Consider the following 23,797-nt stretch of genomic DNA (forward strand, 5'->3'; position numbering starts at 1 on the left):
TCTCAGTAAATGGGAACAGATCAATCATACCTGAACATAATGCAGGCCATATAGGAAAACACATACAGCCAACATCATACTCAATGAGCAACAACTACAAGCATTTCTCTTAAGATTGGGGAAAAGACAGGGATGTCCATTTTCACCACTCTTATTCAACATAGTACTGGGAGTCTAGCCACAGTGATCAGACAAAAAGAAATAAAAGGCATCCAAATTGGAAAGGAAGGAGTAAAACATTCATTCGCAGGTGACATGACATTGTACATAGAAAATCCTAAAGACATCCCCAGAAAACTACTAAATCTAATAAATGAATTTGGCAAAATAACAGGATACAAAATTGATACTCAGTAATTAGTTAGATTTTTATGTACCAATAGTGAACTATCAGAAAGCAAAACTAAGAAAACAATCCCATTCACTATTACAACCAATAATAATAATAATAATAATAATAATAATAATAATAATAATAATGTACCTAGGAATAAATTTAACCAAGGAGTTAAAAGACCTGCACTCAGAAAACTATAGGACATTGAAGAAAGAAATTGGGGAAGATACAAGTAAGTGGAAGCATACACTGTGTTCATGGATTGGAAGAATTAACATCAAAATATCCATACTACCCAAAGCAATCTATATTAAGCACAATTCCTATTAAGATGCCAATGGCATATTTCACAGATCTAGAACAAATACTCCAAAAATTTATGTGGAACCAAAAAAGATCCAGAATAGCCTCAGCAATCTTGAGAAAGAACAAAGTTGGAGGGATCACAGTATGGGATATCAAGTTATTCTGCACAGCCACTGTAATCAAAGCAGCCTGGTACTGGCTCAAGAACAGGCATATAGATCAATGGAACAGAACAGAGAACCCAGAAATCAACCCAAGGCATTATGCTCAATTAATATTGGATAATGGAGGCAAGATCATACAGTGGAGTAAAGAGAGTCTCTTCAATAAATGTTGTTGGGAAAATTGGACAGGTACATGGAAAAAAATGAAACTAGACCACCACTTGCACCATACACAAGAATAAACTCAAGATGGATAAAAGACGTAAACACAAACCACGAAACCATAAAAATCCTAGAAGAAACCATAAGCAGTAAAATCTCAGACATCTCTCGTAGTTATTTTGCCAACTCCTAGAGCAAAGGAAACAAAGGAAAAAATAAACAAAAGGGACTACATTAAACAAAAAAAACCCCTTCTGCACAGCAAAAGAAACCATCAACAAAATGAAAAGGGAACCCACTGTATGAGAGAACATATTTCCCAACGATACATCTGATAAGGGGTTAATTTCCAAAATATATAAAAAACTGTTAATACAACTCAAAACCAGGAAGACAAACAGTCTAATTAAAAAATTGGAAAAGTGTCTACCTGAATAGACACTTCTCCAAAGAGGACATATAGACGGCAAATAGGCATATGAAAAAATGCTCAACTTCACTAAGTATCACTGAGATGCAAATTAAAACCACAATGAGATATCACCTCACACCTGCCAGAATGGTACCATCAATAAATTGACAAACAAGTGCTTGAGGATGTGGAGAAAAGGGAACCCTAGTACACTGTTGGTGGGAATGCAGACTGGTGCAGCCACTGTGGGAAACAGTACAGAGTTTCCTCAGAAAATTAAAAATGAAACTACTTTTTGACCCAGTGATCCCACTTCTGGAAATATATCCTAAGAATCCCAAGACATCGTTTTGAAAGAATACATGCACCCCTATGTTCATAGTTACGTTATTTACAGTAGCTAAGATCTGGAAACAGCCCAAGTGCCAATTAGTAGATAAGTGGATAAAAAAGCTATGGTACATTGACACAATAGAATATTATTTGGCTATTTAAAAAAAACAAAGGAAATCATACCTTTTGTGACAGCATGGGTTGACCTTGATATTATTATGCTAAGTGAAATAAGCCAGTCAGAGAAACACAAATACCATGTGATGTTACTAATATGTGTAATCTAATGAACAAAATAAACTCACAAACAAAATGGAAACAGAGGCATGGATACCTGGAACAGACTGGCAGCTGTCGGAGGGGAAGGGGAAGGGGGGCGGGGGGGGGGCTGGATGAAAGAAGGTGAAGGGATTAGCCAAAGAACTTACATGCATAACACATATGTGTGATGGAGAGAGGGAAGGGTTGGCAGGGGCTGGGTGGAGGTGGGCAAAGGGGGGAAATGGGGACATCTCTAATAGTATCAACAATAAAAATAAAGTTAAAATATATTTAAAAAGTATAAAATAATTAAATATACCTAAAAAAAAGAAAAAGAAAGGGCATTGAATCCTCATTGGTTTGGAAAGGAAAATGGGTGAGGATTTTGAGAGAGTGGAAAGGATAAGAAGGACTCGAAATCTAAAAATTGATATACTAGGGGTTACTAAGGTAGATAACTTAGCAGGCTGTTTTATTTTGATTTCATAAGGCCTATGACTTTTGCTAGGAGAGATTGAAATAAATTTTCAGTTAAGATTATTAAGGCTGATGAAGTGAAGGAACTGAAAAGCTAGAGTATTGGATGAGTTCTTCACTGACTATTAAATAATTCAAAGATGAACATTCTCATTTATTTCACTTTTTATTTAAGAGATTTTGTTTCTAGCCACCTTAACTCCCTAATCATTCTTTTAGTTTCCTATGAACATGCTTCCCTATGTATAATTGCTTTTGAAAATCTAGTTACCAGAACTGAAGGCAGTATATCAAGAATGTTCTGAGCAGCCCAAGGTTGAAGCATTTACAGAATGCCATTCCCAAACTGTCTCTTTGAAATAAGAATTCACATTGCAGAAGAGAGGATTTTGTTATAGTATCCATTCACAGGTATTGTGTGCTGTCCAGTAGTGAGCCAGATTTTCTGGGGGATAGTTAGATATGGTTTCATTATAATAATACATTCATTATTATAAAATCTAATCATAGTAATATATTCATTATTAAATATATTACTATATATTTGAAGGAAAGAGAATGGAAAACACATTGTACTGGGAATCTGGAAACCTGTGTTTTTCTGCTGTTAACACCTTTGTAATCTTGCTAGACTTAGCCTTAAGTTATATTTTTGTCATTTAACTTTTTAGTAGGTGAAGGCAGCTAGATCATTTCTAAATCACTTTTATGAAAATGGGGTAGGGAAAGGAATGGGGTTTATGAACAGTGTGGGTGTGCTTTTCTTTGCTAAGGACAGTACGAATTAGAAATGAATGAGCAGTTGGAGACCTTTACCTGAAACTTGAAAGACAGCGATGAATATGGTAATGTTGCAGGCACCTAAAAGTATCTGGAATTATGTGACAAGTTTTGTGTACCTACAGCCCACTTTTGTCTTTACAGTTCATCACAATTTTTCAGATGTTTTCATTATTTTTATTAAGGAGCTTATGTTACAGATATAGCCTCAGCCCTCTGTAAATCCTTCCCCAGACCCATTCCCACCCCTTCCCTAACCACTATTCTGAATATAATTGTTCTCATTGCCAAATATATTTTTATACTTTACCGAACGTAAATTTATCTATAAGTAATATATTTAGAATTGTTTTGTATGTTTTTCAGAAGTTTATAAAATGGCATCAATGTTTTGCTAACCTTGTTTTTGAGGTTTAGCCAGAGAGCTGTAGTTCATTCACTTTAACTGCTTTAAATTAAGTATTCCAGTGTATAACTGTTTCATCATTTGTGCATTCTCCTGTTGATGGGCATTTAAGTTGTTTGTAGTTTTTTTTTCACTATTACGAACTATACTGAAATAAACATCCTTTTATATGATTCATTTTGTATGTGAGCAAGAGGTTTTTTTTCCTCAAAGACATATATCTAGAGGTAAAATTGCTTGATTTGTAGGGCACGCATGTCTTCAGCTATATTAAATATGACTAAAACTTACACTCCCACCAGCATTGTATCAAGCGCTAGGTACTTAATGTTTTCATCAGCACTTGGTTCTTACCAACACTGTTTAATAACTGTGATGTGATTATTTTGTTGTTGTTTTAATTCGAATTTCCTTCATTCCCAATTTAGTTGAATAACTTTTTAGGTGTTTTTTGGCCTTTCATTTTTCTTCTTCACTGGCATGTCTTTGCTCACTTTTCTTTTGTGTTGTTCCTTTGTATTGATTTATTTATTATATCTCATTTTGGTTATATGAATTACAAATCTCCTTCTCCCTGGTGAAAGCTTATCTTTGCTCTTTCTTTATAGTGTCTTTGTTTTGGAGAAATTAAAAAGTTTAATGTACTAAAATTTCTTCTAAATTTGTAGATGCCATTATTTTTATATCTGCATCTTTAACACATCTAGAATTTATTTTTGTAAATTGTATGATGTAGCTAATTGAGGTTTTTCTTTTTATCCTATTATATGGTTAACCATTTCTCTTAGTACCATTTATTGAATGCTCTATCAGTACAGTAAGCAAGAATGTTTTTAATGATTTTGTGATTCTTACTGGTCTCTTTCTTAAAGGTTTATGAAAATTACTCATTTGAAGAACTGCGTTTTGCATCACCAACTCCTAAGAGGTAAGGATCCTTTCCTCAACACATATCCAAAACATGAGTTGTCTACGGCTTGCAACTAAAATCATCCTGCATTTCAACTGTATTTTCCATAAATATTTTATGGCATTTTTAAAATTTTTAGTAGAGATCTACTACAAATTTTATAATGTTTAGATTTACAGGAGGAATAGTCAGCTATAATACTGCCAATATGTTACATAATATTAAGATGACAGAGAAAGAATAATATCTGTACAGTTGATGTACTATAGAATTGGAAGAGGACAGGGGATAAAAGGGTATGGAAAAAATTTAATTTAAAAATTGGGAAAAAGATTAAAAGGCAGAAGAGCCTGTAGTATGTATAAGGAAGGCTAATGAAACCTACTATGAAGATAAAGCCAAATGCAACATATAAAATGCATAGTGTTCCAAAAAAAAAAAAAAAGGAATTGTACACCTAAAATCTATGTAATTTTATTAACCAATATACCACCCCAATAAATTCAATTAAAAATAAATAAATAAAAGGAAAAAGAATGTAAAATATCTCATGAATAATTTTTAATATTGATAACCTATGAAAATAATATTTTTTGATATATTGGGTTAAATGAAATATATCACCAAAATTCAACAAAAGAATAGTATGTAAAATAGTATGCAGCCCGGCCAGCATCACTTAGTGGTTGAGTGTCGACCTATGAACCAGGAGGTCACAGTTTGATTTCTGGTCAGGACACATGCCTGGGTTGCAGGCTCAATTCTTAGTAGGAGAAGGGAAGGAAGCAGCCGATCAATGACTCCCTCTCATCATTGATGTTTCTATCTCTCCCTCTCCCTTCCTCTTTCTGAAATCAATAAAAACATGTATAAATAAATAAGTAAATAAGAAGTAAATATAAAACATATCATTTGGCTTATTTTGTTTTGTTTTTGTTTCCTTCTCTCCATCTAATGAGTTGCAGAGCAACTTCAGTGTACTTTTGATTATGAAGTCTTAATTTTTCAGCCTCAGAGTAATTCTGTTAACTCCAGATTTAAGCAGATTGTTTTACTTACTATTTTATTTGTTGGTTAGGAAAAATACTTTTTAAAATAGATTCTTGGGAAAATTTTTTAGAGAAAAAGCTCCAAAGTAGAACTGAAAAAAACATAAGTACTTATACATTTTATTGTACTTTATCAAATACTTATTAGAAATTAACAGGTTACTCTGACTTTATTCTGACAGTTATGCAAAGTAGAGTTTTAATACATAGTCTAGAGAGTTTTTTGTCAAAATAGTCAAGTTTTGAGAATGCATCTTTGTCTAGAAATAGTTAAGTAGTATTTTGTCTCTGGCTTAATTTTAGTTACAAAATATGTATACAGTGGAAGCATATGATTTTTATAAAATGTTAAATAGAAATTAATTAGCCATTTGCCGGTAAATGGGTTTTCATATGCATTGGGCATTTTTTTTTTTTTAATATATCTTTATTGATTTCAGAGAGAGGAAAGGAGAGGGAGAGAGAGAGCTAGAAACATCAATGATGAGAGAGTCATTGATCGGCTGCAGCCCGCAACCCGGGCATGTGCCCTGACCGGGAATCGAACCCTGATCGCCTGGGTCGACGCTTAACCGTTAAGCCACGCCCAGCCGGGCTGCATTGGGCATTTTAAACCTAATTAAAATAGTCTTTTATCTAGGTAAATACATTTATTCATCAAATACTGTTAACCATCTGCTCTGTGAAATACACTGGTAGAGGCTCTGGCATACTTTTCTGAACAAGATAGACAAGGTACTGGCTCTCATAGCATTTATATTCCTGTGGAGAAACAAACTATGAGTAAGTAAACAAAATAGTAATTATAAATAAGGTTACTTGATAGTGATAGGGTTAGGGGAAGTTCATTCTAGGCAGAGAAAAATGGGTGGATGGAGCTTTTGATGTGTTTGAGGAACAGAAAGATATCAGGGCTGGAGAACTGTGAACAAGAGAGAAAATAAAGATGCCATTAGAGAACTATATAATGGTCATATAGAGATTGGGAGGCTATTTTAAGGAATTTGAATTGTATTCTAAGTGAATTTATTTGGAGGGTTTTAAGCAAGGAGTGATATAATCTGATTTATAGTTTTAAAAGCTCACTCTGGCTGCTCTCTGGAGAAAGAATTATAGGGAAATGAGTGGGAACAGAGAGATGAGTTTGACTATTAAGTGATTTGGACTAAGAGTAGAATGGAATTAGCAGTGGAAATGAAGAAGTGAATGGATTTTGGATATACTTAGAAGATAAAGCCAACTGCCTTGCTGCTAGAATAGAAATAGGAGGGGGAGGAAACAGAAGAATCAAGAATGATTGTAGATTTCTTCAACTTCAGCAGCAGTATAGAGTAGCCATATTGGAGTTGGCCACCTTTGGCCTACAGACCAATTCAGGCCTGTTTGTTTTTTTTAAATAAATTTGTATTAGAACACAGCCTTGCTCATTAGCTTATGCTTTGTCTCTAGCTTCTTTCTCACTACATGTAATAATTTTGACAGACTGGCACAATAGACTGAAGTATTATTACAGAAAATGCTGTTGACCCCTGCTATAGATTATCATGATTGTTATGGGACTGACAATCCTGCTGTTTTGTTTTGTTGGGTGGTAGGATGAGTGGGAAATAAGAGTTCTTCTTTGGATATATTGCAATTTAGATGCCAAGATGCCTCTTAGTTCTCTAAGTAGGGGTATTTCCAGGGTAACTGAAAATATCAGTTTGAAATTCAGGGGACAAATAAATTTTGGAGTCATCTATATAGAGATGGTATTTAAAACTAAGGAACAGATGAATGATCAACTAGAGAGATGCTATTCAAAGAAAAAAAGGAGACCTAGACCCAAAACCTGGGACATTCCATTGTTAAAGGGTGGTCAAATGAGAGAGAGCCAACAAAACACTGAGAAAGAATGGCCATTGAGTTTAGAGGAAAACCAGGAGGCTGTAGCAGAAGCAAAAAAAGAAGGCATTTCAAGAAATTAGGCGTTTTCAGCTATCACGTGTTACTGAGAGATTGCTAAGGATGAAGGAACGACCATTGAATTTGGTGGTATAATGATGACTTTGTCATAAGCAATTGCAGTGAAGTGTTGGGAACAAAAGCCTAGTTAGGATAAGTTGTGGAAGAGAATTGGAAATGAGGAAATGGAGATGGTGTTTATAGACAATTCTTTAGGCCAGTTTGGTATAAATGGGAAAAGAGATATGAGACCTTATTTGAAAGGGCTGTAAATCAAGATGAGAGATTCTGAGATTTGTTTGTATAGAGATGAAAGAGAAATAGAAAAGATCTAGTAAAGTGAGAGAAATTGATGATGAATGAGAGAAACCAAGGTAGTTATAGTGTGTAATTGCTGAGGCAATGAGATTCACAGCACAAAGAAAGGGCTGACTTTGAATAAGACCCAGGACACTTCCATTGCAACAGGAGAGAAGGTAGAGGAAAGTAGGTTTATTAATCTGATTGCAACTTTGAGATTGTATCTCTTCTGTTTCTCACTGAAGAAAGCGATGTCTTGATCAACAGAGTGAGGAAGAGAGGTAATGGAGGTTTGAGGTGAGAAAGAAAAAATGAAATTTAGTTAATTTGGAGAATAGGAAAACATACTATGGTGGGACAATAGGATTCATTGTAATAGTTGTCAGCTGTTTAACCAAAAGTAAATTTTCTAATATTCATCTTACTTCTTTTCAGACCCAGTGAGAATATGCTGATCCGTGTCAATAATGATGGCACTTATTGTGCAAATTGGACTCCAGGGGCTATTGGACTCTACACTATTCATGTTACCATTGATGGCATTGAAATAGGTATTTTTCTTTTTAAGTTATGGGTTACATAGTGCAAAAAATTAGAATTAGAATCAAAATCATCTTTCTGTTCTAGTTTTCACTTTAATTTGATCATAGGCATGGACAGGTTTTATAATTTATTTGGGGCTTCATTTTCTCCTTTATTATAAGTACTGAATTAGTGCATTCATAAGGTCTTACAATTTTGTAATAATTTATGTTGTCATTATAGCCCTTGTGACTCCTTCCCTCCGTTCTCTAATGTGACTGGTTAGGTATGATTTCCTGCAAGCTGTTATGTAACTGTGTACATACTTTGTCTCCTCCTCATGGTTACATCCTTCTTCCTTTCCTGGCTGTGAGCAGAGACCATCTCATTCATCTTTGGATCTCCCAGTCTAGCTCAGTGCCTGCACATAATGGCTGCCTAATAAATACTTGTTGAGTGAATGGTTTCCTTTTTCCACCACTAACGTAGAAAAGTGTATTGCTTTTACTTGGGCATTAATCTTTTTTTTCCTTTATTTTTAAACTATCCATATAATAGGATAACAGTATAACAAGAAAACTAAGTGTCTCTCCATATGAATTCTGTGTGACACTATCTTTCATGATGCTCCTCAAGAAAAAGGGTTCCTATGATCAGGTAGATTTAGAAAACATTTTCTAATGTACCATCGTCTCATCTTAGACATTCATAAATTTCACATTAACATATTAGGGATTCCAAGAAGTTCTGAAATTAAGAATCTTGTCTCAGGCGGAAAAAGACAAGAATCATATGGTTTCACTCATATGCGGGATGTAAAACTGAAAACAACAAACGAACGAACGAGGTTGCAGTTCATTCCCCAGGCCCTGATCAGGGTGCATGAGGGAAGCAACCAATCAGTGTGTCTCTCTCACACTGATGCTCTCTTTCTCTCTCCCCGCTCCCCTTCCACTCTCTAAAAATCAATGGAAAAAAAATATTCTCGGTTGAGTAATAACAAAAAAAAATAAAAAGAGAGATAGTCAAGAATGGCTTCATCTTCACTAATAGTAGGGTGAAGGAAACTGCTACAAAGTAGATAAGAATACTTAGTTTTTTTAATGAAACTGAAGAAAAAGATTTGTATTTGCATGGAATCACTTATTTTCTCCCCTAACTTTCTAACTCAACTTTCTCCCAAGGTGACCAAACTGTCAATAGACTGGGGCCTTGTTTGACCATAGGCAAGGGGAAATGATAATTCATTAGAATAATTATGATAATAATAGCACCTTATATATTTTAAATCATTTCATTCTCACAGCAGCTCAGTGAGCTAGATGCTATGCTTGTTTCCATTTTATAGATGAAAAAGTTGAGGCACAGAGAGTCAAATAGCAGCAGATGTGGGAATAAACAATATAGTCTAATGTGAGCACCTTAGCTTTTAACCACCAAACTGTGTTGCATATTAGTGCTAGAGGTGATTGGTATAGATGATGAGTGGTACTCTGATTTGATGTTTTGAAATAGTTTAATCATACGAAGGTTTCTTTTTAATTTTTTTATGATTTCATATGTCTAGATAAAGAATGTGAGCCCCTCCTCTTTTCCTTGAACCTTCTTTTTCTTGATTCCCATTTGGAATCTCAGGGCCATTTTTTCAAATATTTCTCTTTTTTAACTATAAATATCAGTCATCTTAAAAGAACAGAATTCTGATATTTGTTTCAACTGTTTAAAATAGCCTGTGATTGTATATAAGGTTAGGTGTAAGATTCTTCCCTTTCTTGTTTTCTCAAACATTACAGTTCCTTTCCTTTTCTTACAGATGCTGGCCTTGAAGTAAAAGTCAAAGACCCCCCAAAAGGGATGATACCACCAGGAACTCAGCTGGTCAAACCAAAGACTGAACCTCAACCAAATAAGGTTAGGGTAGGATGAAATCAGAACCTGAATCTGTCAGAGATTTATTAATTGTTTTCACTGATGCTTCAAGGTTGCTGCCAAGCATCTATATTTTACTTGATTTCAATATTTGAATTCTAACTGTCCCTTAATAATTTCAAAGAGTAGTTCATGGTAATTCTAATCATTTCAAAATCTATAACCTGTACCTTTTGGCTTCTTTGCGTAATAATTTAGTAATTTATAGGCCTGTGTAGTTTCTGTTAATTGAAAATTTACAACTAACAAAATCTATTGTTCATAAGTGTATAAAGTTTGCAAGGTTAAAGTATCCTGTACTACTAAGAAGAATTAATTTCCTTACATTGAAAGTAAATAGAGGAATTTTTGTAAACTATTTTTTAAAAAGGAAACATTGGTAAAGAATTTATATTATACCTTTCTAAAAAGAAAAAATAGCTCTTTTCTCCTTTTTATCATGTCTTCAAAATTTAGAGAGGAAGGTATAAATATATATTAATAATTTTTAAATTTTTTTCAGTAGTGTACATTTTAGTTCTGTTGTTATAAATAAACTACTGTTATTTGCACAGGGAAAGCAGCTACAAATAATTTTGGAAACTTTCTCAGAATTAATAATACTTTCAAATCTGTTTAATTTTGTCTCTTATTGCTTACAAGAGCTCTATTCCATGATTTCCCTTGTCTGTCTTTGCTTTTCTCAGGTTCGAAAATTTGTGGCCAAGGACAGTGCAGGGCTCCGTATCCGTAGCCACCCTTCCCTTCAGAGCGAGCAGATAGGCATAGTGAAAGTAAATGGAACTATCACTTTTATTGATGAGGTAATTTATAATGAAACGCCTGGTAATAAATCTTGGACAGAAAGTTTTTGTATTGTTTACACAATAATCAGGTTACTAAATTTTATGTTAGTATATGTTTTAAGTAGTTTGGGCAGTATTTGGAAAATTGGCAAAATATGTTCATTGAGTTTCAAACATTTCACTTGTTTTTCTTTGTCAATAAAAAAGTAACAGATTATATTTTTAACATGAAAGGAACTCAGTTAATATAGTAGTCAGAACCTGTACAAATACTCATTGAAAATGGGTTCATCTTGAATTTTTAAAATGTTGTTTGTTTTTAAATGTGTCTGTCATATTGCTTTAACTTTTACGTACATTTTTCTAATAATACAACCAAATAACTGATTATTAAAATCTAAATTGAAGAGAAGGAAGACTTATGTTCTTTTGGGAAACGTCTGATTTTATGTTTAAAGTATTTATCTTAAAGTGTGATTTCTTTGTACTTTTACTCCTAAGTGACATTATTTTTATAATCTCACCATGTGAATTATATTGGTTGGCATTCCCTTGCTGCTTTTTTCCTTAAAGGTTCTCTCGTACTTAGTTTCAGTAAAAACTAGATGCTTAATGTCCATGTCCTCCATTATTTGTCTGCTTTGTAGCCTTTCAGCCCTTGCTAGCCTCATAGGAGTTACAAGAGGGCATGGCTTGTTTTTGTTGGTTTTTTTCTCACAGATCCACAATGATGATGGTGTATGGTTGAGACTGAATGATGAGACAATAAAGAAGTATGTTCCTAACATGAATGGTTACACTGAAGCCTGGTGCCTCTCTTTTAATCAACATCTTGGCAAGAGTCTTCTGGTCCCTGTTGACGTAAGTAAAAGGTTATTTTAAAAATCATTATAGGTGCACTCTGTCCTCATTACAGGACTTTCTTTAATTAAGGCTTTTCAGTTCTGAGGTAAACCACAATTAAATAACTTTTACTTTATAAGTGTTTGAATTCTTGAGAGCTTCTGTGTAATAAAGGTGTTTGGCAAAGCTGAGAACCTGAATACTTATTATAATCCATCACAGGCAGAAAGTAATTAACTGGGTCCACTGAGTTCTTTCAGAGAGGTGGGGAATGAGAGTGGTTGCATATTGTTTTCCTTTCTTATTCACACTACTGTTTGGAATGAATTCCAAACTAAGTTAATGAATTTAATATTATTATATACATTCAAAAACATGTATAATATATTTGTTTCTTATGTTGGCATTTTTGTAATTAGTTCTCTGTGTTTTGTCTAAGTTTGAATGTTTTCTTTCTTGGCTTATAATACTACTGTGTTAAAATAAGATGGATTTATAGAGTTGTAGTGCTTTCGTGTTCTAGTTTAAGCTAAATCTTACCGTCTAAGAGTTCATTGGATCTCTTTAAGAAATGCAGAAGAATATTTAGAACCAATGTTCACAAGATTTCTGCATCACTATATGTGATAGTAATTCACAAGTCTATAATTTAAACATAAAAATATGTTTCTTCCTTTTCATCACTATCAAATCTATGTATTCCTTAGAACACTGCTAATAAATAACACTGTTAAAATTTTATTTTAAAAAAACCTTAATATTTTAAACAGTTGAATTCTTAAAAATCATTTTATAAAGTTAGCTTATTATATCAAACCATTCAATGTATTGTTTGTTTTTCTCCTTGATAGTCCAGAGTGATGTTCTTCAAAGGGGCAGTTATATAAGATGATTCTTTGGGAAAGAAAATACAAGAACTTCTATTTATATTTATTGATCTCATTCTTTTTTATATCCTTTTGTATATTTTTATAATAGTACAGTGAGGAGATATCTATATTTTTTTTACTAATAAATGTTACTTAAAATAAAAGCTTGGAGCATGTTGGCCTCCTATTCTACTGAGGTTAAACTAAAAAATAACAAATCTATAATTAAAATTTTAAATTTTAAATAAACCAGATATTAAATTTTCCCCAGATTTGTATCTGCAGGTAAAAATGAAAAGGATTTTGACCCTCTTGAAAAGAGGTACTACTCTGGAAGAAAAATAATAATTCTTTATCATCTGTGGCTAATAAGTTGGTCTTAAAGGATTTGAATTCATTTTTCCATTATAGTAACCAAATATTCCTCAGGATTATGAAAATTATATTTTAAATGAAATAACTATAACAGCCATTTTATTTCTTTTGTTTACAGTTTAGTTTTAAAATTTTCACCTATTTAGACTTTTTTGTTTTTTAAGTCCCTAATAAGGCATTATCTTTACTACCTCCCACACTCCAAATTTTTTTTCCTAATTTCTTTGCTTGTTCATTCAAAGAGATGCTTTTGAGAGAGGAAGGCAGTCACAGATAAAACAAGAGAATCAACAAAAGTAGAAAAGAAGAGCAAGAGTGCTGTGCATTGAAGTTCTAAATTTCATGGTTTCGTTTTAGAACATTGGTGTTCTGTTATTTGATGCTTTAAACCCCATCTAAAACACAGTTTGTAACAGACAGTGTTCTTGAGGCCAGAGAGAGAAGAACAGTAACAAAGGTAAGAGAGAAAGCTAAATGGAGTGATCCTTGTTGATGGGTTTTCACTGAAATGTGACTGAGAAGGTTGTCACTGACCTACTTTAAAAAATCTTGATGCAGAATATTGAAGATAGAAAGTAAAATAAAGTAAGTGGCTTTTGGTATTTTCTAGTCTTCACATTAAAGAATGACATGAGTTCTATTTTCATGTAAATCAGAGTGCCTGATATCACTAAGAATAGTGAGGTTTTTCTAGTTCCTTTATTTGAAAGATGGAAGCAACTTGGATTTTTATAAATTAAAGGAAAGACACCAGTAGGAAAGGGGTAAGTTAAAGATGTAGATAAGACGTCTGAGAACTGAAAGAGGAGGAGAAAATGGAATTAAGGCCATATTTGGAGAGTTGTTTCTGTGAAGGAAGAGGGGATATGTATGGCAATAGATATGATTTTAGGGATGGAGGGAGGACAGGGAGAAGTTGAAGGATACCATGATCCTTCCATAAACTAGAAGAGAGGAAAGCGATCAGTTGAGATAGAAACAAATGAGTTATGTTAATAAGGGTTCAGAAATGTCATAAAAACTTGGAATAATGTTTGATAGAAAAGGAAGAGGGATCTGACGTAAAACTACTTGTTTTGGGATTATTGGGCCACTACGGACCTAGTGAGACCACTGGATGGATCCATTCTGGAAGCCCTTTCTCCCGCATAGCCTGAAGTGCCCAGAATTAAAAGAGCCAAGAAAGCAGATTACAGCAATAACTGGAATTTTCCAAAGTTCTCTGACAGAAAAATAAGGTTGAAGAGGAATTTCAGATGCTGATAGAAGAGCAGTGAGATCACCAGCTGGGATCTGGCCTCAGTGATAAATGTGAAGGGACAAATGGAAGGCTCAAGGGACTTGGAGGACTTAATACAATCCTAGAACAATATAGTGAGTGCACTGTAGTTAAAGAGTTGGAAGGATATAGGCAGTTTGCATGTTAAAGTAGAATATTTGAATTTGATTTCATTGTTAGAGCATTTTATTGAATGAGATGGCCCATCAGTGTGGCCATGAAAGAGCTGAAGTGTAGTGGAGGTGAAAGTCATTGGAATTGCTTCAGCCTAAGAACTAAAAGGCGCCCAGCCGGGCGTGGCTCAGCGGTTGAGCGTCTACCTAGGATCCAGGCGATCAGGGTTTGATTCCCGGTCAGGGCACGTGCCCAGGTTGCAGGCTGCAGCCAATCAATGACTCTCATCATTGATGTTTCTATATCTCTCTCTCCATCTCCTTTCCTCTCTCTGAAATCAATAAGGATATATTTTTAAAAATAATAATAATAATAAAAGGCAAGGCAGTTGAATGATCATCCCCATGGACAGGAAGACACACAAGGTTTAAGATGAAAGTGAGTTTGTTTACCATTGGAGGAAGGGTCCCATTACATACAATATAAAGGTTTGGAGCAAATGGGAATAGTTTGTTGTTGAATCAGGAAGAAGCATAGAGCAGTTTTGGTGTAAAAATAAGACAACAGGTAGATGACATAAGGGATTTTTTGTTTGTTTGTTTTATATGGTGACTCAAGCTGATGGGATACAATGTAGCAAAATTAACTGGTCTAGGGCTCCAAACAGATCTGGTATAAAGTTGCTTCAATACAGGTGTTAGATGAGAACCCATACAGAGTCAGAACCTGGCTAGTTTTCCAGGGTTTTGTCTGCAGGGACTGGGGCACGCCCTTATACAATCAGTAAGTTTTTAGTGAGTACCTTACTCTGTAGGGCTCAATGTGATAGGGCACAGAAGGAATAAATTATATTTTCACAGAGGGAATAACAGTTCCATCTCATCCCCTAAATCATTTGGTCTGGCCCTGCCAAGACAACCGCAGACAGGACTTGAAATTCAACAAATCTAGAGGTGTTTTCATAGCTAATTTTTAAGTTGATAATTTTGTATCGCCCATGAATGAAGTTATAAATATCCAAATGGCCCTTGGCAGAAAAAAGGTTCCCTCCCCTCCCCTAAAGGAACTAACACAGTTAAATAAATGCATCTTGTTTCTTCTTCCTTTGCATCTCTTAATACATTTACTACTGGGAAAGCACTTTACACTAGTCTTCCTTTTCAGTCCATTTGTGAATAAATCAACAATAATTCTGGCTTATAATTGCAAAACACTGATAAATAAAAACAAAATGAAGGACCAATGCCACTAACTTAAGATGCAAAAGTACTAAAAAGCTGCCTTCATCAACCCTGACATCTACCCCTTCAACCTTTTGTAATGAAAACAATTTTGCCTTCTCATCCATGTTTGCCTTACTTAGGTCCTGACTCAAACAGACTTTTGAGAAGAGTTGGGTGGGGGTTGGAAATTTAAATGCTGCCTAAATATTTAATGAACTACTTTTTAAAAAGAGATTACCATAATCATATTTAGAATAAACTTTAAAGTGATTTTTGTTGCACTATTTTGTTTATTTATTAATACTATACAACTCTTGTTTTCATTGTAGATATGTACTTTAGCTAAATTTTAGCCACCTAGCAAGTTCTACTTAAACGTCATTACTTTACTAAGAAACAGTGGCATCCTAACTTATTTCAAATGGGACTTTAACTCTGTTTTAGCACTTTAGTTAGGCACTTATTTAGAGATTAAATAGCATTAGACGTTCATATTATAACTATGTATTTTAAAAATATTTTTAAATTAATAGGAAAAATAGGAATAAATATGAAGGATGCAGATTCTTTTTTGTGAGATGCTCATGGTCTATTAGAACTTCTTTCCCTTTTATAGACCACTGTGTTCAATTTTATATCTTACAGTCTTATTTTATGTTGTTTCATTTGTCTAGAATGCTTTTGCTTTCATTTGTTCCCCTAATATTTTCTTAGTTGACCAGGCTCAAAAATTTCTCTTGAGGTTTTTCTTCTCTGTACTTCCCAATAATGCTGTAGCTATTAATTTATTAATTGTTCATTCAACAAATATTTATTGATTCTTTATTATATACCAAATGCTAAGCTGAGAAGTAGGTGTTGGGTGGAAAGGCAGAGGGGAGGGATACAAAATAAATAAGATGGAGTACAGTTCTTGTTCTGGAGGAACTTGCTATATAGTGTGATAGACATACTATATTTAAATAATTAAGTTGCATTGCGATAAGTTTTAGAATAGCTTCACTTAGGAGGTAACGTGTAAGGACGTCTAAAAGAAAAGTTGCCAAGAAAAAGCAAAGGAATTTCTAGACAGAATCAAATGTCCAAAGTTATGGACGTATGCTGTTTGGTAACTAATAGTTTAAATGAATGAAGCAAATAATTGGGGTTAGAAGGTGTAAAAGTACTGGGGAAATTAGGTTTCCTTCTCTCTTCTCAGGTAGTACTTTGTAAAAGCAGAAAAGGCTTACTTCTTTCTCTAACTACCTATAATGTTTAGTTGTTTTTTTCTTGCCTTCTGCCCATTTGTATTTATATACCTTTTATTTCTGTTAAGCTCCTTAAGGGTAAGGATTCATATATGGATCTCTTCTTACTCATATTTGTTTCTTCCCAAGCATTAAATACTACATTTTGCTCATGGTAGGCTTTGAACATTTGTTGAATACTAAATTTTAATTCTTCATATTTGGAATAATCATGCTACTTAAAAGAATTCCTAAATATATATGCTCCTTGTCTTAATTCTCTAACTTAATTCTCAGTGTGGTCCTGTGATGTTAAAGTATTTTAACATTCTCATTTTTTTAATAACAAAAGATAGCTACCCTCCCACGATCACAAGTAAAAGTAGTAGAGCTGGTTCAGGACCCTCAGTTGATGTGCTTAAAGCCCATGCTTTTATGTTTAGTCTACCTTAATGTAGTAGAGAGAGAAGGATAAGTATAGTTATAAAGGGATGAAGTAAATATGCCTATAAAAATCATATTACTTTGGCTAGAGCTCCCAAATTAAATAAATATGAATATTCATGACCTTAATGGTTGAATGAGAATGAGTACCGTGATATATGTTGCAGATGGCATGGGGTCAGTCTGAGAATACATACCTGGGGAATGTTAATTTTAAATTAAAATTTTGAAGATTTGGAAACTACAAAATGTAAGCTAGTAGAATGTTTTATTTATCAGGGAAAATATAAGTAAAAAAGAGAGAATTAGTTAAGCACATGACATGGGAGACATTTGACTGCCTAAGACTAGAACTTAAATTTTTTGGAAAACAATTTTAGTTCTAGGATAAGGAGGTATTTAGTGACTTGAAACTTAGAGGCACAATTCTGTGGCTACTTTGTCAAAAATGAAGTCTTCCAACATTATGAAGCAAGCTGAATGGTAGAGAACGTTTATATCAAGGAAAGTAGATGGTGCATCATTAGAAATGTTATATCTTTAAAGTGCCCATATTATCTGAATTCTTGCAGAAGCAACATTGGTCTCTGACCATCTCCATGCATTTATACAAACCACTTCTTACCTGCTTAGGCTGATTGGTGTTCAGATATAGAAAGTAGGTTGATTTTTCCAAAATTGGGAGCACTGATGATTTGAAGGAGAAATGAAGGGAAAATATCATTTGGCAGTCTCTCTTAGAGAATTACCCAGGGTAACTGGTGAAATTAGCAAATGTTTCTTGCATTTTATGTCCATTTTCATTCTTTTGGGATACCTACTGATGTGTAGTAGTCACAGCTTCAACATACCTCAAGTTTCTTGGTTTTGTTTTATGTATATGCATAACCTGGTTTTTTAACCTTTGTAAATAATAAATATTTACTTAATGTACCATTAGTGAATGTGCCTTCCTAGACGATTATTAAAAGCTTCATTTCATACTTTACTTTGGTTCTTAGGTTTCCTAAAGAGAATGAGATTTAGATAAGTAAAATAATACTGTAATTATTTGTATATATGCTATGTTTAATTTTCCTGAGTCATTTTATCTTTTTCACTTTAAAAAATGGCAATTCCAAACTGTGCTTATTTCGCACAATGAAAGAATTATTATCTTTTTTTTCTTTTTTTTGCATGAGCATTTGACATATCTGGTCATGTATTTTCACCATGAAAATTATTCCATGCATTGAAAGATTATTAGCTTAGAGTTGTGATTTGATGCTCATTAATTTAGTTAGATTTTCAGTAATTTTCTTAACACAAATCTTTTTGCCTTTAAAATAGCCTTTGAAGGCCCTGGCCAATAGTTGGTTAGAGCATCATCCAGACTTGCCGAGGTTGCGGGTTCAATCCTCGGTCAGGGCACATACAAGAATCAACCAATGAATCCATGAATAAGTGGAACAACAAATTGATTTTTCTCTCTTCTCTCTCTCTCTCTCTCTTTCTCTCTCTCTCTCTCTCTCTCTCTCATTCTCTCCCTCTGTCTCTAAAATCAATTTTAATAAAATAGCCTTTGAGAATAAAATGATTTAGATTTTTTGTAGATTTGTGTGTATGTTTATATATACATGTATGCCATATATATATACACACACACACACACACACACATGTACATGTAGTGGTGCTCATATTAATCTGTGAAATTATAAAATATGAAAGCTAACATATTTTAATAGTAAGAAATTAAGACTGAAGAAGTTAATATTTTTATGCATGTTCATATCTTTAAACTTTCCTAAATTTTCAAAAGAAAACTTTGCAAGTATATTTTGTTTTTAAACTCCAGCTTTCTATTTGGCACATTTTTTTATTCCTGATAAATACAGTTTTGTTAGGTTACCACATTTTGAAAATAATCTTAATAATCTTATAGTAAACCAGTGCAGACTAAGAATTTTCTGTAAATGCAGAACAAAAGCAAAAAAGTGTCAAATTTGAATCCACATATAATTAACATGTATAAAATGAATTTCATTGACAGTATATTACTATGGTTAACAGTTATATCACTTTGACATATCCTTGTACATGTTAACTCATGTACTCAGACTTAGAAAACACTTAAGTTCACACTTTGAAACTAAAGAAGGGTACAAGCTTTAAATATTGTCAGTGACCACATTGCTGCTTTATTACTAACTTCACCTGCATTGCTTTTCACATTGCTTTTAGTACTAAAAAAATAAGCTAAAAAAATGCTTTAAAAACTCTTGATACTGTTTTATGTCAAAGATCTGCACCACCATTCCCTGTGAAGGAGAAAAACCATTGAGCAAACATTTCATAAATTCTTATACATATAGATGAACCAGTAAGGACATTTTCCGCCCCCAAAACAACAGCATTTCAGAATGCTTTGCAACATGTTTTGCCTAAAGAGAAAGAACCCCATCCTCTATCCATTTTTAAATATGGAGGGGGGCTCTAGCCAATTTGGCTCAGTGGTTAAACCGTCGGCCTGTGGACTGAAGGGTCCTGGGTTTGATTCCGGCCAAGGGCACATACCTCGGTTGCAGGCTCCATCCCTGCCTCAGTCGGGGCGTGTACGAGAGGCAACCAATCGATGTGTCCCTCTCACATCTATGTTTCTCTCTCCCCTTCCACTTTCTCTGAAAAGCAATGGAAAAAATATCCTCGGGTGAGGATTAAAAATAGTAATAATAAATGTGGAGGGGGGTTTTGTTTGGGGTTTTTGTTTGTTTTACACTTATTTGAAGGTATATTATTAGAAACTCATTTTTTCTGGCTTTTATATGTCTGGTATTTATGAGTTAGCATATATGTATATATGTGGGTATGTGTCTGCATCTGTCTATAGACAAATATACATGAGGAAATTACAGAACTAGAGCATATTAAAAATCTTACTATCTAAAATGGCTTGTAATTGGTTGGGAATTATATTGTTTCCTTTTTGTTGAAGACTTGGATGATAACAGCTTTTATTAACATTTGGAATATCCTCATTTTGTCCAAAATACCATTTACACAGTATTTACATAAGCAGTAAAATTGTATACTTGCTACTCACTGGAACTATTTTAATTTCGGATCAGATAAAATACATTCAATAGAAGGATATATCTGTGTTAAATGTGTATCATTTAAATTTTAATTATGGCAGTTTGTGAAAATATTTTTTCTGGGACCATGCTGCTTTGAATTGGTTCTTTTACAGAATATTTTTAGACTTTAATATAGTGACTAAGTGATCTGTGTATTTCCTGAACTTTGAAATGCAGAAAACTTGGCTTGTCTTTTGATAAAAGATTCAGATTGTGTGTGTTTTTCTGTATGCTTTCTTAACAGATTTACTAATAGCTTTCAGTAGCATTTCCAAATGACTTTTTTCATTTGTAGAAGAGAGGAAAATTGAAAAGTGACTTAGATTTTTTTTTACTTTTTGATGTTTTTGGTACTTTAGAAAGTGATAACTAGTTCACATATATTACATGCCATTATTATTCATAGTAATAGTTGCACTATCTATACAATCTATATTATTCACATTTTCTTTATAAAACCACAAACTGTTTTCTGTCATGAAACAAATCTGGGTTATATTGGAACAGATACGTTGTCAGATAAGGAGTTTTAAGGTTTCCTTCTTACATTGACTGTGTTAAGCTTTAAATCAATGTCTGGCTCTTAATTTTAGTAAATGGCATGACACACTATATCCATGGAGAGCTTTTGACAAAACTTATTAGAATTTCCTTGATGTGTGGTTTACTCAGGTGGCTTCAGTTTCCCTTTAGCAAAATAATATTTCAGTGCTGGTGCTAGAATACAGAACAATGTTGTTACTGTGAACGCATCTTCTGCAGCTGATATCCTGTTCCCTTTCTTTGTTGATATTTTTCTTTCTTAAACTTTGTTGCTCAGAATATCTTTAATGCTAGCCAAGGAGTCAGGGATTTGGACGTATTTTCATGGACTTCCAAAGCTTTTTCCCCCCAGGTGAGTTAACTGTAAGGAACAAGCATACATTATTCAGGTATTTCAGCATGTATAACAAATTTACATTATGTCCTTTGAAGTCTTTGCTTAAAATTAATAATTTTTTTTTTTTTTTTTACCAAAAATGACCTATACAAAGTGCTGCAGTTGAGTTTCCCTATAATCCTTTTCCCTCTGCTTCTCCCTAAGAGTGTATTGTTAGTTTAAATTAAACTTTTACATGACTTCAAATTTGCTGTGTTTAATTTTATGACTAGTTTCTCCCACAATTACATACAAGTCTAGCTTTTTCAGAACTAGCTTATTTAGGTGGGAGAGTCTTGACCCTAGGGCCCTTCTGTTTCTTTCTATTCTTCCACAATGCCCTTTTGAATGTTCATCTGAAAATGGGGAAGGACTATAGTTCATTTGCTGGTGCCAGGTCTTACATTCCTATTTTGAATAAAACACGTATTTTAAGATTGCTTGACTATGAAAGGCACAGTTCTGCCTTTATGTCTATAAGTTCTTTTTATACTGTTTAGTATTTAAAAATTGGATAGACTTTGTTTTACATTTAGTGATTTGTATCATTTACTTAACTATTCAATTAAATATTTTAATTAAAGTTCTCAAATTCCTTTAAGTTAATAACTTGCAATTATTATTAGTTTTTGCCAACATCTCTCAGTGTTACCCTGAATGATCAAAAGTTGAAAATACTGTTATACTTAATTAAATGCTCCAGATATATCATTAAATATCAGTGAGATTATTTTTCTCTGAATCTATTAATATTGTTTGTGATTTTAATGCCATACCATGTAATTTTTTTAACTTCAGTTGTAATAAGGACCAACTTGCTTCTTTCAGCTTTGAAGTAGCATGAAGTATTTACTAAAATTGATCATACAAAAGACATTTTTAAATGTTTACTGAAAATCTTGTGAGTGTAGTAGCACAATTTAAACTTACTCTCCATTCATGTGTGCTCTTTATTCATATTGTTTTGCACATAATATGTTTTTGCAGGTATACATGCATGAGTATATAAAATGGATATTTTAAGGTTATTTTATATTGTATATCTAGTCTGAATTTTTCAAGTGCTGTACTTAAAATTTTCATTCCCATTAAATTACTGATATATAGCCAAAGAATTTGGATAAGTACAGTATGATAATTACAGTAAGTGTAAATAAATATTGCACGTAGTGCATATTTGTATAACTAAAAATTGATGATTATTGATCACCACAATGCAATGTACAAAATATTATGTAAAGGTTACTGGTCGCTCTAAAATTTTCCCTGACCAAACAGATATTGAATTAAAGCCACAAGTACATAGAATTCTTTAATCCACATTTTTTTAACTTCAAGATTTTATTTATTTTCTACTACATAATGGACATGTTTACATACCTCTTAGTATAAGACTATTTATAGGGATAGACCTATTCAGTAGTATTTTATCTTGCATAATGTGTTAGTGTTTTTTCATTCTTATTCTAACATTACTAAATAGTAATTTTTTTATATAATTGATTTTTAAAAAAATCCTCACCAGAGGATATGTTTATTCATTCGGAGAGAGAGGAAGGGAGAGAGAGAAACATCCATGTGAGAGAAACATTAATCGGTTACCTCCCATGCAAGCCCTGACTGGGGACCGAACACACAACCTAGGTGTGTGCCCTGACTAGGACTCGAACTCGCAACCTTTTGATGTACAGGACGATGCTCCAACCAACTGAGCCACCTGTTCAGGGCTACTAAATAATAACTTTAACTTAATGTTGAGTAAGTGTCCCATTATGATCATCTTTTACTGAATTTCAATATAGAGCAATTTGTAGAGTATATATATTACTGTATTTAAGATTGCAGTGTAAATCTGTTCTAAAAGAGTAATGATGAAAATGGAAGAATGCCATGTGTGGAACTTTGATTTACATTTAGTTGGAAAGAACATATATGGAAAGGTGGTTATTCCTCTTCCTTGCATTGACATAGGAAACAGTTTCTTCACAGCATCCAGATTCAACAGAAAATTTAGGGCATGATCTATTCTTTCGCTGTAGAAATGACTCTTTTATATCCAAATGCATTATATTTATGTGAAAATGCCTCTTTAATGTTAATCTCTCCTCTTACTAAAAGTATAATCATTTTCTGTTAATAGCTTTAATATATCACTGTTTAATAATGGCCTAGCAAATCTAGCAAGACATTTTTGTTTATACTATATTAAGAAAGTATAAGTTGTTAAAATTTAATAGACATTCTATTTCATTCATAACTAGTAAATATAAAGATGTAGCTATATTTTATACACATTTCTCCATCATTGTTATC

The 23,797-nt window shown here is 33.3% G+C and overlaps 1 protein-coding gene across 19 annotated transcripts in view; it reads left to right on the forward strand.

Annotated features, from left to right (window-relative positions):
• MYCBP2 (MYC binding protein 2) overlaps nt 1-23,797 on the forward strand; it is a 256,028-nt gene that overhangs the window by 167,309 nt on the left and 64,922 nt on the right. For 12 of the 19 annotated variants that reach the window (XM_081128636.1, XM_081128633.1, XM_081128621.1 and 9 more), the window contains exons 48-52: nt 4,511-4,566; nt 8,277-8,392; nt 10,177-10,274; nt 10,979-11,095; nt 11,798-11,938. In XM_081128636.1, the coding sequence (XP_080984762.1) occupies nt 4,511-4,566; nt 8,277-8,392; nt 10,177-10,274; nt 10,979-11,095; nt 11,798-11,938 (528 nt within the window). Of the gene's footprint in view, nt 1-4,510; nt 4,567-8,276; nt 8,393-10,176; nt 10,275-10,978; nt 11,096-11,797; nt 11,939-21,385; nt 21,461-23,797 lie in introns of all 19 variants that reach the window. The other 7 variants (XM_081128620.1, XM_081128638.1, XM_081128623.1 and 4 more) reach the window with 1 other exon arrangement.

This window comes from Miniopterus schreibersii (assembly GCF_964146895.1).
Source record: "Miniopterus schreibersii genome assembly, chromosome: 2".
In the NCBI taxonomy this organism is placed as follows: domain Eukaryota; kingdom Metazoa; phylum Chordata; class Mammalia; order Chiroptera; family Miniopteridae; genus Miniopterus; species Miniopterus schreibersii.